Genomic DNA, 14,835 nt, shown 5'->3' with positions numbered 1-14,835 from the left:
CTGGGTGCAATGTCTTTTTGTGTGGTGTTTTCACGGTTTGAAGTGTTGCACAAATACTTTACACATTGCCTCTTAACTTAAGCCTGACTGCTTTGTGCCAAGCTACCAGAGTGTGAGCACAGGTTAACCTAGGATTGCGGTTCCTGCTTGGACAGGGTGCATACCTGTGCCAACCAGAAACCACATTTCTAACACTACTGATATGCCATGAAACTCTCTTAACGAGATGAAACCATAAAATCACTTTCATTCTTTACCTTCTTCACTGTAAAAATACACCTGCTTGTAAAGAATCATTGCTTAAAGACCATTTTTAACTCGATTGAATTCACACTGGTTCCTCTTTCTGCTTGCTGTCCATGTTTTATGTGCTACTGTTTTTGTTAAGTTTGCAATACTTAGTACTTACAAACTGTTAGGGCATGGTTTAGCTGAGCAATACGATGACTGCTGGTCCTTAGGGTTCCCAGGCCAGGATTGCAACTATTAACTTTTCAGTCCTAAAAAGGTTGACACTGTGGTCCAGGAAGGCAAACCTGCACAGAGGAGGTATTTTCCATCAGTATTTGGCCCAAGAAGAGGGTGCCCTTATTTGCCATTGGCGTAAGGAGCCTGTATGTAACTCGATGACTCTGGCATCTTGAAACTGAACCCCAGGTTCCTTTCAGTTAAACAGGCTACATAGGAAGAGAGTGGTCTTGTGTTCTTGGAGAGCAGACACATGTGAAGAAAACTTGTTCCCTTTTTTGTCACATCTTGTGACATCGGCAACCTAGGTGGCTGGAGCAGGAAAGGTGGGGAAAGCATGGACTGGTGGCCCAACATCATTCTCCTGATGAACTATGGGTAAGGAAAGACCTCAGTCAGTGATGGGAAAGAGGGGCATGTGTCATCAGGAGATGGAATGAGGTGCTGCATACATATCTTGGGGATGTGAGGTAATCCTGGTACAGGGACTGCTCTTGATACCAATTGCCCCTGTCAGGGTGTCTGACTCTGCAAAGCATCCTTCTTCAGTCTCCGTGGATGAGGTGGGAAAGCCTGTGGGACCATACGAGAGTCAGGGAACTCGAGGGTGCACCAGTGTGGAAGGGAGAGGGGAGATGTTACCACTTTACAGCAAGATAATTACATTTCCACCTGCGCTTTATTAGAGAAACACCCCTGTGTTCCCTCAGGAGGGAACTTGGAGACACACAGTGGTCTCCCTGGAGTGATAAATACTCAACAGACATGCAGGCCAAAGAGCCTTGCCTTAGAGATGAGCCTTCTGGAACTCAGAAGAGCTATGTTACTTTAGCTACACAAAATAGGCAAAGGACCTTTATGGACAATCCTCTTTGGAGCAGATGAGAAGCAAGCTGAGGAAAAGACAGTAAAAGGGCACAGAGTGTGGAACAAAAATGAGCAACAACTAGTATAACTGCCTCCCCAACTAGACATAGCCACCGCTGTGATCCAGAACACATAAAAATGTAAATTTCCTTCTCATTTCAAGATTAATCAAACACCAGTACAAGATTCAGCATAAGGGGCTGGGAAACAGGAGCAATAACATAAAGTGATGACATGACTTTGGCTCTTATCGCCAGGGTAAGGGACACACAACGCAATGTAGGAGGTAGCCCCAAACTCTGTAGGAACAAACCTCAAATAATTCCAAGATGACAGGTTGAGGAGATAACCATGTGCAAACAAAACATGTCTTTATAAAATGAGCAGGATGAGAGAGTTGGAGTGCTGCTTAGGTCCACTGCCGAACAAACAAGGCTGGTCTTGACTCATTTGTAACTGGCCACCAGGACGAGACAGTGTGAGATTATGGCGGTTAAATAGTTTTGCAAATGACACTGCAACCCCCGCTTTTTGCACTCACTGTGGTCAAGGTACCCATAATGCACCAGACATTTTCCTGTATAGTTCCTTTCTTTTTGTCCTTCTTTCTTTCGCATATTTGAAGGTTCTATCCACATCTCATTTATTTTCCATACTTATTGTTCATAGTACCAATTTGTTTAGACTCCAGCCCACTGGATTCTAGGCCACCAGTAAGGTTTGCTACAAAAGCATACACAGATCTTACCTCATAAGAAGGAAGTCTAAAATTACTTGTCCAAGCTGACATTAGTCGCAGTTCAACACCATTCTTATTTGAATACCTATTTGAATATCCACGTCTTTCCTTAAATACGAAATGTGAAAGAATTTTAATTAATTAAAACAAAATCTGTGTCTTACATTGCTGTTGCAACCATCACCACTTGACGAGGCACAAGCATTTACTTCAGTGCAGGCTGTTCCATCACCTTCATATCCAGGTTTACAAAGACATCTAAAAATATGGAAGACAATATGAGAGGATCTAACAAGTGCATATTCAATGTTATGTTGCATTATGCGTTATTTTGGTGGTGTTGTTTTATTATTAAGGTAATCACTATTCACTAGGTAGGTTCAGTTATACATTTCATGCATAGCCCCTAGACATAAAGGCAACTAATTAGACAGGAATAGGTCTGTCTATGTTTCCAATAGAATATATTCAATTCCCCAATAGCCTTTCTGATCGCATTCTGCACAACTATGAGGCATCGACAATAACTCTGCCATGCTGCACTTACAGACTGGTCTAAGCAAGTTACTCCCAGCACTCCTGCTAATTCTGTGATCTAGATATGCTCTGAGGCAGAATGATGTGCTTCGCAAACCTAAGGATCACATTTCTCACAGCACAAATCGTATAAACCCGTACACAATTATCCTAGAAGACATTTTTATTAGGCAGGTCATCAGTGTGCCATTATGTATGCTGTTGAGTGAAAACATTAGACAAAACAGGTGTAAACCTGCCTGTGCTTTCTAAATATTCTACTCCCTCTATCTTATCTGAACATCGTTTTCACCTTTAAACTTTCTTTTTCGCCTTTTCTGCTCTTTTGCATAGTTCATATGGTGTCTCCATTGGCATCCTTTGTTTCAGTGGGTACTGTTTATATTCATGGTAAGTAGTCACATTTTTACATGGGCTTTTTAATGTTGCTTTTCTCAGCATTATAGTGGTAGTTATTTGACAGCTATTGTTTACTATTTTATTCTCCCTTAGTCATGAGTAAAGTTGTTTAATCTCTTGAAATTTGAAATGAATTCATGCTTTCTCCAGAAACTGCTACAGAGTAAATACCGAGAATGGCAAAATGCCAGTAGGGTTCCCAATCTGAATGTCCATTTGTTTGGTGTAGTATTACCACTTATGACACAAACCCATCTAAGAAAAAATCCAGTAAATGAGCTGGACTTCTCATTGAGTTCGAGGGGGGCTCACATGTTCTTACTCTGACTCACTCACTCGGTCTCATTCTCACTCTGACTCACTTACTTAATCTCACTCCTTCTCAGCTAGTCTACCTCAGTCTCACTCATTCTCACTCTCACTCAAAGAATCTCACTCTGAATCACCTATTAATCAATCTCACTCTGACTCCCCTATTATCACCCAGTCCCACCCATTTCTCCTGAGTCCACTCATTCCAACACACTGTCTCACTCATTCTCTGATGCAGTCTCACTCATTCTCTGACTCACTTAGACGGTGACTTACTCTCATGTAGACTCACTTATTTTCCACTCATTCTCAGTCAATGCATCCCACTCTGATTCAATCTCACTGACTCACCTAGTCTCAATCATTATCACTAATTTCTACTCAGTCTCACTCAATCAGATTCACTCTGGTAAAATCAGTCTTACTGATTCTCAGTCTATCTAACTCATTCTAACTCACTCAGACGGTGACTCACTAAGGCTTATACACAGTAACACTCACTGTCATTCTTCATACTTACACTCACTTTCATTCTCTCCCACAGTTACACTCACTATTATTCTCCCTCACAGTTATACTCACTGTCATACTCTTTCATACTCACTGTAATTCTCCCTCACAGTTACACTCACTGTCATTCTCCCCCAGTGACATTCTCAGTCATTCTCGCTCATAGTTACATTCACAGCGATTCTCCCTCACAGATACACTCAGTCAATATCCCTCACAGTAACAGTCACATTACTGCTCCCTCACATTTGCATTCCCTGACATTCTCCCCCACAGTTAGTATCACTGACATTTTCCATTACAGTAACACTCACTGTCATTCTCCCTCACAGTTACACTCACAGTCATTCTCCCTCACAGTAACACTATTATTCTCCCTCACAAGTACACTCACTGTTATTCTCCCTCACAGCAACCCTCAGAATCATTCACTCCCACAGTTAAACCAGTCATTCTTTCTCACTATCATTCATTCACATTCATACTCATTCTTTCTATCACCCATTGTCACTAACTGACACCCTCCACTGACCTTTTCACTTACACACACACCCGACATGCACATGCTGTCTTACACATTTGAAAACATTAAAACTTTTTACTTACCTTGCTGTAAGTCCTGTTTGCAAGATTGCTCCTTTCAGTCCATGGTGCTGGGGCATGAAACTGAAACCTCAAACCTGTGCAGCCACAGACTTTAGATTTTAGTCTCTGCTCTTTGAGCCCACCCTTTTCCAACTCTGTGTTGAGTTGGGAAACGGTGGCGTCCGCACGCGCTATCTGCTGGGCCGGCCAAGGCTAGAACACCAACCACTTGCTGCCATCTTGGGGTTCATACACAAGTGGAAATACACTCTGGAAGGCCGCAACCTAAAGCCGAATGGAAACCATACAAACACGTATGTCTCTGCCTGCCAATGAGCATCTTAATATTACTAATTGTGTATGGTAGCATGTGTCAAGTTTTCCTAAATAGTACACCAACCGTCAGATATGTAATGTGCCAAAAATGCTGCAATGTTTTAGAAAAGAAGAAAATACATGCCTAGTATAAATACTGTGTGGAAACAACGCCAATCAGTGGCCCAGTAAGTGGCGATATGCCGTCTCTCTGCCTAACGCCATTAACCAGCCCATATACTCTATCTGCTGGGCCAAACAAAGATAACGCGACACTCCCCAGCCACCATCTTAAAGGTAAGTCACAAGAGGATGCATACAATAGAACCTGCTATAAACCACTGTAATATCTAAGCAGGTTACACCTGGGACATGAGTCCTAACATATGTTGTGTTGTAGCCCTGAAAAGGGCTACAACACTCCTCGCTCGTTCCGCCGATATAATTAATAAATTCACACAACACCGCGTTGCTCTTTAGTGTCGGCGTGGCAGGTTTGGGCCTTTCAGTTATGAGAGCCCGGCAGCACGGGTCTCTAACTGCTTGCGGCGCCGTTTCTCCCTCCCCGACCACGCTTCCGTTTATTTATATAGCTCTGGGCGAAAGCCCTGGAGCAAACCATAAACAACCTAATCAGAGGTGAAACCCCTCGGGAACATCCGGGGATTTCACCTACAGCAATTACACAATGCTAAACACCCCTCCTAATAGGGGAGTGTCGGCCGGCCTGTTACTTCACTGGCCAGCGACACTACATTCCTCCACAAAATACAAAAACTGAAACATTACATAATACTGAATCATTAGTCACACGTCATCACGCAGACGAGTTGATGGACGTGGATTACTACGCAGCTCGTATCTAGCAGAGCCAGAACTTTGGGACAATAACTCTGGGACCAGCCCATCAGTCACTTGCTCCATCGGGGCAGGCTCAGAAACAACAGATCTATCCTCAGCACCAGGCGTTGAAATGTTCACGTCAGACACCAAAGACCAAGGACCGACATCATTAGGGTCACCAGAACCTTCTTCCTCAGTGTTTCCAGAAGGGTGGAACCTCTTAAACAACGACACGTTACGAGTCACTGTGTCACTACCACGTTGGGCAACTATGGCAGATCCATTCCTTTGAACAATTTTCCATGGTACAGAACTGAAAGGCATATGAAATTTACTACCCGGCAGGGTTTGTTTTAGCAGCACATGATCGCCCACTTTGAGATCAGACACTGTCGCTCGTTGAGCACGGCTGACCCGTTGATTGGACAACAGCCTTTTCTCATGAACCAAATCTCTAGCCATGGGGGGAGGCATCCAGGACGAATGATGAGGAATGGCATCGACAGATGCCCTCCCAAATGCTACGTGGCTTGGTGCCTGGTTCGTGGTGGAATGGGGCGTTTGTCGATAGTTCCGCAGAAACGAGAATATGGCATAGTGGACGGCCTGTCCACCTGCTAGAGCGATTCTAATAATCTTTAAAGTCCTCATAAACCGCTCGACCTCACCATTCGCTTGAGGCCACCGCGGTGTAATTCGACGATGACGGGTTTCTGTAACCTTTAGATATTCAGCCAGTTCTTTGCTTTGGAAGGGTGGTCCATTGTCTGTCTTTATCTCAGCTATGAGACCATGAGTGGCCATAGCTTTCTCGAGACCCGAAATCACAACGTCGGCCGTGAGGGCAGGGATAATTTCTACTTCGGGATACTTGGAGAAATCATCAATGATGACCATGGTGTGTCGGCCAAATGACAAACTGCCAAAATCCAAACTAGCTGAAACCCAGGGACCTGTTGGAAAGGGTTCAGTTTAGATGGGAGCAGGCCTATTCGAGTCACCAGTAGCCTGACACCAACAGCAAGACCTTACCATGCTCTCAACTTTTTCGTCCATAAGGGGAAACCACACCTTTGAGCGGAGACGGCTCTTGGTTTTGACCATCCCTTGGTGGCCATTGTGAGCCAGCTCAATAGCTTTGGTGGTGAGGGAGGATGGAATGACGAGTCGGCTTCCCCTCAACAGGCACCCTTCAGCATCAGTGGTGAGTTCACCTTTGACATTATACAGACTCCCTATGACGCACTGAGACTCGACGTTTAACAAAGGCAATTGTCTTTTTATCCGGTGCCACTGGTTATTCTGCATTGCCACCTGGACCTTCTGCAAACACTCATCCGTTTTAGTTGCTTGTACAATTTCCTTCACCGTTATAGGCATGGGCCGGGATCGATCAGTGACATATCTGACATACTCCTCTGTCTCTTGCGCTTCTTCGACCTCCACATCCGAAGCCGCTCTGGGATGTCTCGACAAATAGTCAGCAGGGTTTTCCGATCCCGGGCGATACTCTAACTGACACCAGTAGTCCTGCAGCTGTAGTATCCACTTCTCAATCCTCGGCGGTGGTTTGGAAGCGGTTCCATTGAACAGAGGAAGCAACGGCTTATGGTCGGTGGTCACTACAAACGGGCGGCCATACACATAAATGTGGAAATGCTTACAGCCCCAGTGTACAGCGATCGCTTCCTTTTCTATCTGCGAATACCTCTGTTCCGTTTCAGTAAGTGACCGGCTGGCATAAGCAACAGGAGACCACATTCCTTCTCCCTGTTCTTGCAGCAAAACAGCACCTAGGCCCTTTGGCCCAGCGTCAACAGCGATCTTAGTATTTTCTTTGGATCGAAGTATCTCAACACGGTTTCGCTGGATAATGCCTCTTTAATGTTATCAAAAGCAGTCTGTTCAGTGGACCCCCACCTCCATGGCTCAGAGGTCTTGGTGAGACTTCTTAGAGGCTGTGTCAGGTTGGACAAGTCCTTAATGAATCGGCCACAGTAGTTTACCATTCCTAGAAAACTTCGGACCTCAGTGATGTTGGTAGGAGGGGGAGCCTTTTTAATGTTGTCTCCCTTGGCCCGATCAGGGGCTACTCCACTCGCTGAAAAAATGTAACCAAAAAACTGTATCCGATCTCGTAGAAATTCACACTTTTGGCGATGCAGTGTGAGTCCAGAATCCTGAATACGTTGCAGAACCCTCTGTAGCCTGGAGTGGTGTTCTGCAATGGTAGGCGCATGAACGAGAATGTCGTCACTGACATTGATGGTTCCAGGTAATCCCACCAACAGCTCCTGGATGACATTCTGAAACACTTCCGCAGCGCTGGACACCCCAAAACTCAACCGTTTATATCTCCTGAGCCCCACATGTGTGGAGAAGGTCGTGATATAACGGGATTCCTTGGCTAGCACCAGCTGGTGGTAGCCGACCGGAGATCCAGTTTCGAAAACCATTTAGAGTCACTGAGCTCTCCCAATATGTATCGTCAGGGTCAGGTGTCTCTCTCTCTTGATGGCAGCATTAGGGAGACGCATGTCTATGCATATTGTCACCTCGCCTGGCTGCTTGGGTTTCCTCGCTACCACAATGGGAGACACCCAAGGTGTGAGTCCAGAGACCTTTTCAATGATCCCGGCTCTTTCCAAGTTATCCAGCTCTTTTTCCACTTGGGGTCGAAGGTGGAACGCCACCCGCCGATGGCGGAGGGCTACCGGTTGCACTGTATGATCAATGTGGAGCTTGATCTCTCGGCCTAGGAGACACCCAATACCTTTGAATACCCCTTCATATCGGGCTACCAGTTCAGTCACAGACTCTTGGTGAATGCTGAGCGCGAACGCCACAATGGCTAACTCCTCCGCGGCCTTACAGCCTAGCAGCATACCAGTTCCTCCCTCCGTCACATAGACTTTCGCATGTATGGATTGCGATCCATGGGTGATAACAGTCTGGAACATGCCTCTCAAAGCTAAAGGGGTTCTTTGCCCGTAAGCATACACCTTGACATTTGCCTTGGTCAGTGCTGGGGTCGGCGACATTCGGCAGTGTTCTTCGGCTGCCAATAGATTTATGGACGCTCCCGTATCCACTACTGCGACAATTTCATGCTGGCCCATGAGGATCTGGCATTTTGGAAGCTGCGCTTGGCGATGGCTGGTGGGTCTGACAGCAAATAAGGAGTGAACGACAAGAATAACTGCTTCATCATCATCCATATCACTCCCCCGCTCTGATTTCTCTGGATGGGTCTCTTCGAGTGCAACGTTGACAGATGCACCTCGAGTGTTCTTGGACCATGCAAACCTTTGCGAAATTATTCATCTTTCCGCAGCCAGAGCATACTTTTCCTCTTGCCGGGCACTCAGATGCTCTGTGTGGTACTCCACCACAATACCCACACTGCCTGGTGCGTGCCTTGTTCACCTTTTGTGGGGGTCTATTCGTTGGGGCCATGACTGCATTGGTTACCTCTTCCTTTATGGGACGCTGTAGGGCTGCCTCCATATGCGATGCCCTAGCTCTCGACAGCTCCTTTGTGCGACCCAATTGTAGAATGTCCGGTAAAGATTTTCCAGACTCCTCTAGGATGCGCTCCCTGAGCTTGAGGGATGCACACCCTTGTATTAATTGTCCTCTGACCTCTTCGGTCTCATCATTAAATCTACACGTACTCGCTAGTTCTCTTAGCCTTAGGTGGAAAGCATCTAGTGACTCCTCCGCCTGTTGCCTCGCTTGTCTAAATATAAACCTCTCGTAATCAGTATTGACCATGGGTTCAAAGTGACGGTTGAGGGCCGCTATGAGTGTCGCATGTGTCTTGGGTGCATCTTCCACTAGGTTTTTTGATATCTTATATATGTCCTTCCCTCCTATGTGGATGAGCATGGCACGCTTCTGGTCATTTGCTACCTTAGTGGCTTCAAAAAATAGCAACACTCTTTCCACCCATTCTTTTCACTTTGGCGCTTGTGCAGAGGGAGCACCTTCTACCACAAACGGTTCTACTGGAGGTATTACAGACACGGTGGCCAGGGTGGAGCTAGACAGGCCTCTTGAAGTAATGTATTAGGAGACGACTAATATTGTTTTGTGTTAAGGATTGGCATTACCGGGCGCAGTCACAGGTTATGGGGTAGGACACTCTGGTACTCACGGTGTCCTGATGTGCCCCTGTTGTTTTCCAGCTTTGGTCTTGCTGGCAGCTTCTGTGTAAATTCTACTCCTTGGGTCACAGCAGTCTTCCAATGTTTGCCACTGCAGTTCCTTTTCCACAAGAAAATTGTGGGGTGGGCACAAACACCGTTTATTCCCAGCTGCCACTCTGTCAGCTGTTCCTTATTTTTTTTTTATTGTTGTTTGGCTGCACACCCGCTGCACGAGCACCGCGTTTTACACACGGCCGCAGCGGGGCCAGAGCCCAGGGGCGTGGAATCGCCCGTCCTCGTCGCCAAAGTGTTGTGTTGTAGCCCTGAAAAGGGCTACAACACTCTGCGCTCGTTCCGCCGATATAATGAATAAATTCACACGACACTGCGTTGCTGTTTAGTGTCGGCATGGCAGGTTTGGGCCTTTCAGTTATGAGAGCCCGGCAGCACGGGTCTCTAACTGCTTGCGGTGCCGTTTCTCCCTCCCCGACCACGCCTCCGTTTATTTATATAACTCCGGGCAAAAGCCCTGGAGCAAACCATAAACAACCTAATCAGAGGTGAAACCCCTCAGGAACATCCGGGGATTTCACCTACAGCAATTACACAATGCTAAACACCCCTCCTAATAGGGGAGTGTCGGCCGGCCTGTTACCTCACTGGCCAGCGACACTACAACATACACCATGTAAACTTGATGTGCCAAGACCTGTGCCATACTTTGTGTGGCCCAATAATCGCTCCACATCTCGTAATGGAGAAACACATTTTTCTGCTCATTATGTCAGCAACAGTCACGAAGCAGCTCTATGTGTTGTGCCCAGACAAATGTCAACCACTCCCAACCTGACAGTGGGAAGGAAGGCAAGGCATTGTATATAATCACTTGTGATACATTACAGCATACTTGGTACATAGAAACACTATGGAATCACAGCAAACTCAGTTAAATACATGGATGAAGCCCTACTCCGTCTGAGTAGGACAGAGCAAAACTAAATGTAATATCTTGCTTCTGCACATAGTATTTGCTTTTAGGTATGGAACCTTGAACCCTAGATTAACATTGATCGATATTTGTTTTTAAGCCAACCAACATGTACGTACAAGATGTATGATATACGTGATGTTCTGAAATAATATTGTATGATTTTAATTAATCCACAAAATGTTATACTAAACTCAGAATATGTGACACTTACCTAACACAAACTTCGACAGGTTTACTTTGTAAAATTTGTATACGGAAAGTCGCAGCATTACTACACATCAAAACAGTATGAGCACTGGAAGGCAATTGAGACTCAAAACGGAGAGTGAAGAGTTTTTTTAAAGAGATCCTTTGCCTAAGAGCGTGCCTATCCTCTAGAGAGGGTGTTATAAGTGTTATTGAAGTTCTACACTCATTCATGCCTTTCAAGAGGGGTGTTCTTTAAATTGACAACCACGTATTAGATTTTTACATTTCAATTGCCTTAGCAGCAAAAATGCAAAGTTCCAAACAAGGGCTAGTGTCACTATTGTGAAGACTGGTTTGGTCTCTTTTCCTGGACACAAGATACCTGTCCTCTGAGTTTTGGGCAAAACAGCCGACTCCACCTCAGCTCCATATTAAAAACCGGGCACACTGAGTTAAAACGAATGAGAACAAAGACATAAATTAACCTCAGCACTGGTGGAAAGTCTATTTCAAAACAAATTATGCGATCTCCACCACGAGGGTCTCATGGAAAATATATAACTGAAGAGGGGTTGAGGTTAACCCTAGAAAAACGAGACTATCATCCAGGCAGCTGGCTTTGTGTTCCCAGGGTGAACGCCCCCCACCACCCATACACACACACACACACACACACTTCATGGTGCCACTGCCCCTCCTAAAGCCTCTGTGTGCGGGAGAATAGACTGTATGTGGGAGATTTCAGCAATCCCTGAGCAGGTTGCTGTAGGGTGCACCATATTTTGAGTTATGCTATTGACTCTTGGCCCACACAGAAAATGGACAAATGGGCACTACAATAAATACACTGCAAAAATATTAGCCTTGGAGAAAATGCACAAGCAACTGAGTTCAGCTCACTTTCATTCAGTAAGAGGACAAAACCAACAACAGATACCCTGGCAGCATCAGCAGCAATAATTAGGTGAATGGAACCCATAAGATGGCAAACAAAGTGATGAACATGGTCTTTGATGCACTAAAAAAATAAAAAAGAACACTGGGGGCAGTTTACATGCCCAGAATGTGGAGCTATTTTAGCACTAAGGACAGAAAAGCCCCTTGGAACTCCACTCACAGATAATGACACCGAAGTTCACCAGTACTCTGGCAGACACACAGCTCTGTTTGAAAGTCACCTCTCTCTCAGACATCCAAAGCCTCAAACACTGCTTACACTTCACCCAGGCATGTGTGTGCATTATCCATCTGAAAACTGACCCAATTAAACAGAATTCCTGCTGTGTGAAAATCAGCCATCAGCAACTAGTCCAAACCTAGCGGAATGGCATGAATCGAAGTATTCAAACCCCTACTATTTCCCAATAAAAAAAATTACTCAGATTTGCCTTGGACACCATTATTACACTCACGGGATATACTGTGAAGAAAACTAAGAAAACATTTGATCAGCTCTCTCTATCAAGTGAAATCATTCATATCAAGTGAAACTACTCCAAAGTGAAACCGTTTCTTCAAGAAATCCACCTTAGAAGTACTATATAAGCGCACACTCTCACACCAAGGTGGTGAGAGTGATCTGCTCTACTGACTCGCAGAACCCACACCAGCCTCCTTAAAGATATCCTACTTGTCAGTGCATAAATCACCAAGGTCCTAAAGAAACGTGACTACTCCACTGGTTCCCCTTGCAAACCTTCACAATCTCCGAAATCAGATGCATCCTTCACAATGCCATCACAAACAGCACCCTTGCCTATCTTCCTGACAAGGTCCTTTTCTTGTGACTGTCTTCACACACTCAGTCTGGACATGATCAGACTGGGGTCAAAAAAATGCAAAAAAGAAAAATCAGGGCAACATGCCTTCTCCATGCAAGCACCCAGGATCTGGAACAACATTTCCATATCCACCAGGACTGCTCCAATTTAGGAAAGCGGTGAAAGAACACCTCCTTAGAACACTACATCACAATGCAGTAACAGTCCACTTTTGCAATTAGCTCTTTGAATCCAGATGTTATAATACTTGATCCATGCTGACCTGTTTATGCTGGTTGGGCTCAGAGATGTACTACTTTGAACTTCAGAGGTGCTCCAGGCTCCCGCTGCAGCAGAGGTCAGCAGTGCATGCAGAGTGTGTGTGCTGCAACATGTGAGTCTTTCTGGCTGCAATGCTTACACTACGTGAAACACACAAGTTGAATTAAGACAAACTACATTTTCTACAGAGCCAGTGGACTCTGGTTGTGGTCAGTTTGGATTCATTGCATGCTAAGTTCCTAATTTTTCAGACGATTCCTTGCTCAGTAATGACTATGCTTGGTTGCTGCAGCCAGAACCTTGTTACCAGGAGTTTGGGTTTCATCACACTTTCATCAAGAGTACTCAGGAGAGTACTCTGCATAAGTGTAAGAGACTGAGAACTTAGACGTTGATTGCACTTTACTATTGGAGTCATCCAATCAAGGATTATGACCTCCACAACTGAAGTCATGTATTTTAGGGTTTGAACACACACTGTTTATAGTACTTAATTCATGGATGGCATTAGGGTATTGCCAGTGGTGGGGAAGTGAATGCACATTGCCAGGAGTGAAAGCCTAATATTAATGAGCATTCATTGTGTTAGAGCTGCTAAACTATATGTATTAAGAATTATTCTGGTCACTGATGTGATTTCTAACGCGCTGGGGATAGTTATATGTTTAATAACTTGCACTATAGTCTTGTTTGATGTGTGCAGTCGTTGCAAAGGTTTATTATCTATTTCAAGTCAAAGAGGTCACATAGCTATCAACAACTATAGAGAGTTGTTTATACAAAGGTTGTGTCAAGGTATATCGGAAGACATCGTATAAATAGTGAACTGCAATATAATTGACCAAAACACGTTTCTTGTTGTACATCTCTATACCTCTAAAGTAAAAGTGGTGTCCAGCAGTAAAAACAGATGAGGTTGAGATATCCAGTGTCTATTTCTCACTCTCTCTTGTCCCATTCTTTGTTTCCCTGATCCACTGTTGACTGGCATCGATAGTCTTTGCATGGTAATCAGTGGGTTCAGGGTTGTGACAATACTAGCATCGCTGCTGAGGGGATCCGTATTGCAAGGTCAGTAGAATCTTGACACCAGGTACCACTCCAATTACAGTTAGACTGTATCTGTGCCTTTCACTTTGCACTCCACTTCACTGCCTTTCGGAGGAGGTTTGTGCTCTGCAAGCACCATATAAATACAGACATTCATGCATACGGAATCAAGACCGTATTACAAACATGTAAGCAAAATAAAATACGAAAGTTTATTCTGACCCAAGGGTAGAACCTATAAAGATATTGGAAGAGAACTAAGGAGTTTCATCAGCACCAGGAAGCACGGGTTAATGCTGCACTGAAATCATTAAATTCTTAGATAAAGAAGGATAATGTTTAGACGTATGAAGCCCTGCAAAATCCTGGTCATTCAAAGATGGCTTAGGATCCTTTTAACCTATGGCCACTGAAAGTTATTGTCAGCCATGTACTAGAGGAAGTGCCAATGTTCTATTGGCTTGACCACAATTCCGTGTGACCAAGGCCCATTAAAGGATACCTAGCCAGTTCTAATGCCTATGCTTGGTATGTGAATAATTGACTTCTGTCAGTTCTGACTTACTTGCAAGCATATGGCAAGGCAGAAGGAGTGACTTGATGAGGATAGATTTTGAGCGGAGGGAATAAATGGTGTTCAAATAAACCTTGGACCTTAAGCCTACCACTGATAGCTGCTATAAACCAATGATTATGGACTATAGCAGCAGGTTTTGAAAGACTTTGCACTTAAGGAACATCGCCTCTGCTGTAGTAGTAATGATACCACCGGTTTGCATATTAACCAGATAAGGTTCCTCAAGCAACCAAAAAGACAACATTCATATTGGCCTACTTATT

General features: G+C 44.8%; 1 protein-coding gene across 1 annotated transcript in view; it reads right to left on the bottom strand.

The window, feature by feature from the left end:
• Positions 1–14,835, bottom strand: part of STAB2 (stabilin 2) — an 805,158-nt gene that overhangs the window by 469,925 nt on the left and 320,398 nt on the right. The window contains 1 exon segment of the mRNA XM_069228991.1: positions 2,239–2,332. Coding sequence (XP_069085092.1) covers positions 2,239–2,332 — 94 coding nt within the window.

The sequence above is a fragment of the Pleurodeles waltl genome, chromosome 4_1 (assembly GCF_031143425.1).
Source record: "Pleurodeles waltl isolate 20211129_DDA chromosome 4_1, aPleWal1.hap1.20221129, whole genome shotgun sequence".
Lineage (NCBI taxonomy): Eukaryota > Metazoa > Chordata > Amphibia > Caudata > Salamandridae > Pleurodeles > Pleurodeles waltl.
Note: the sequence above shows the minus strand (reverse complement) of the source record. Positions and strands in the feature narration are given on the sequence as shown.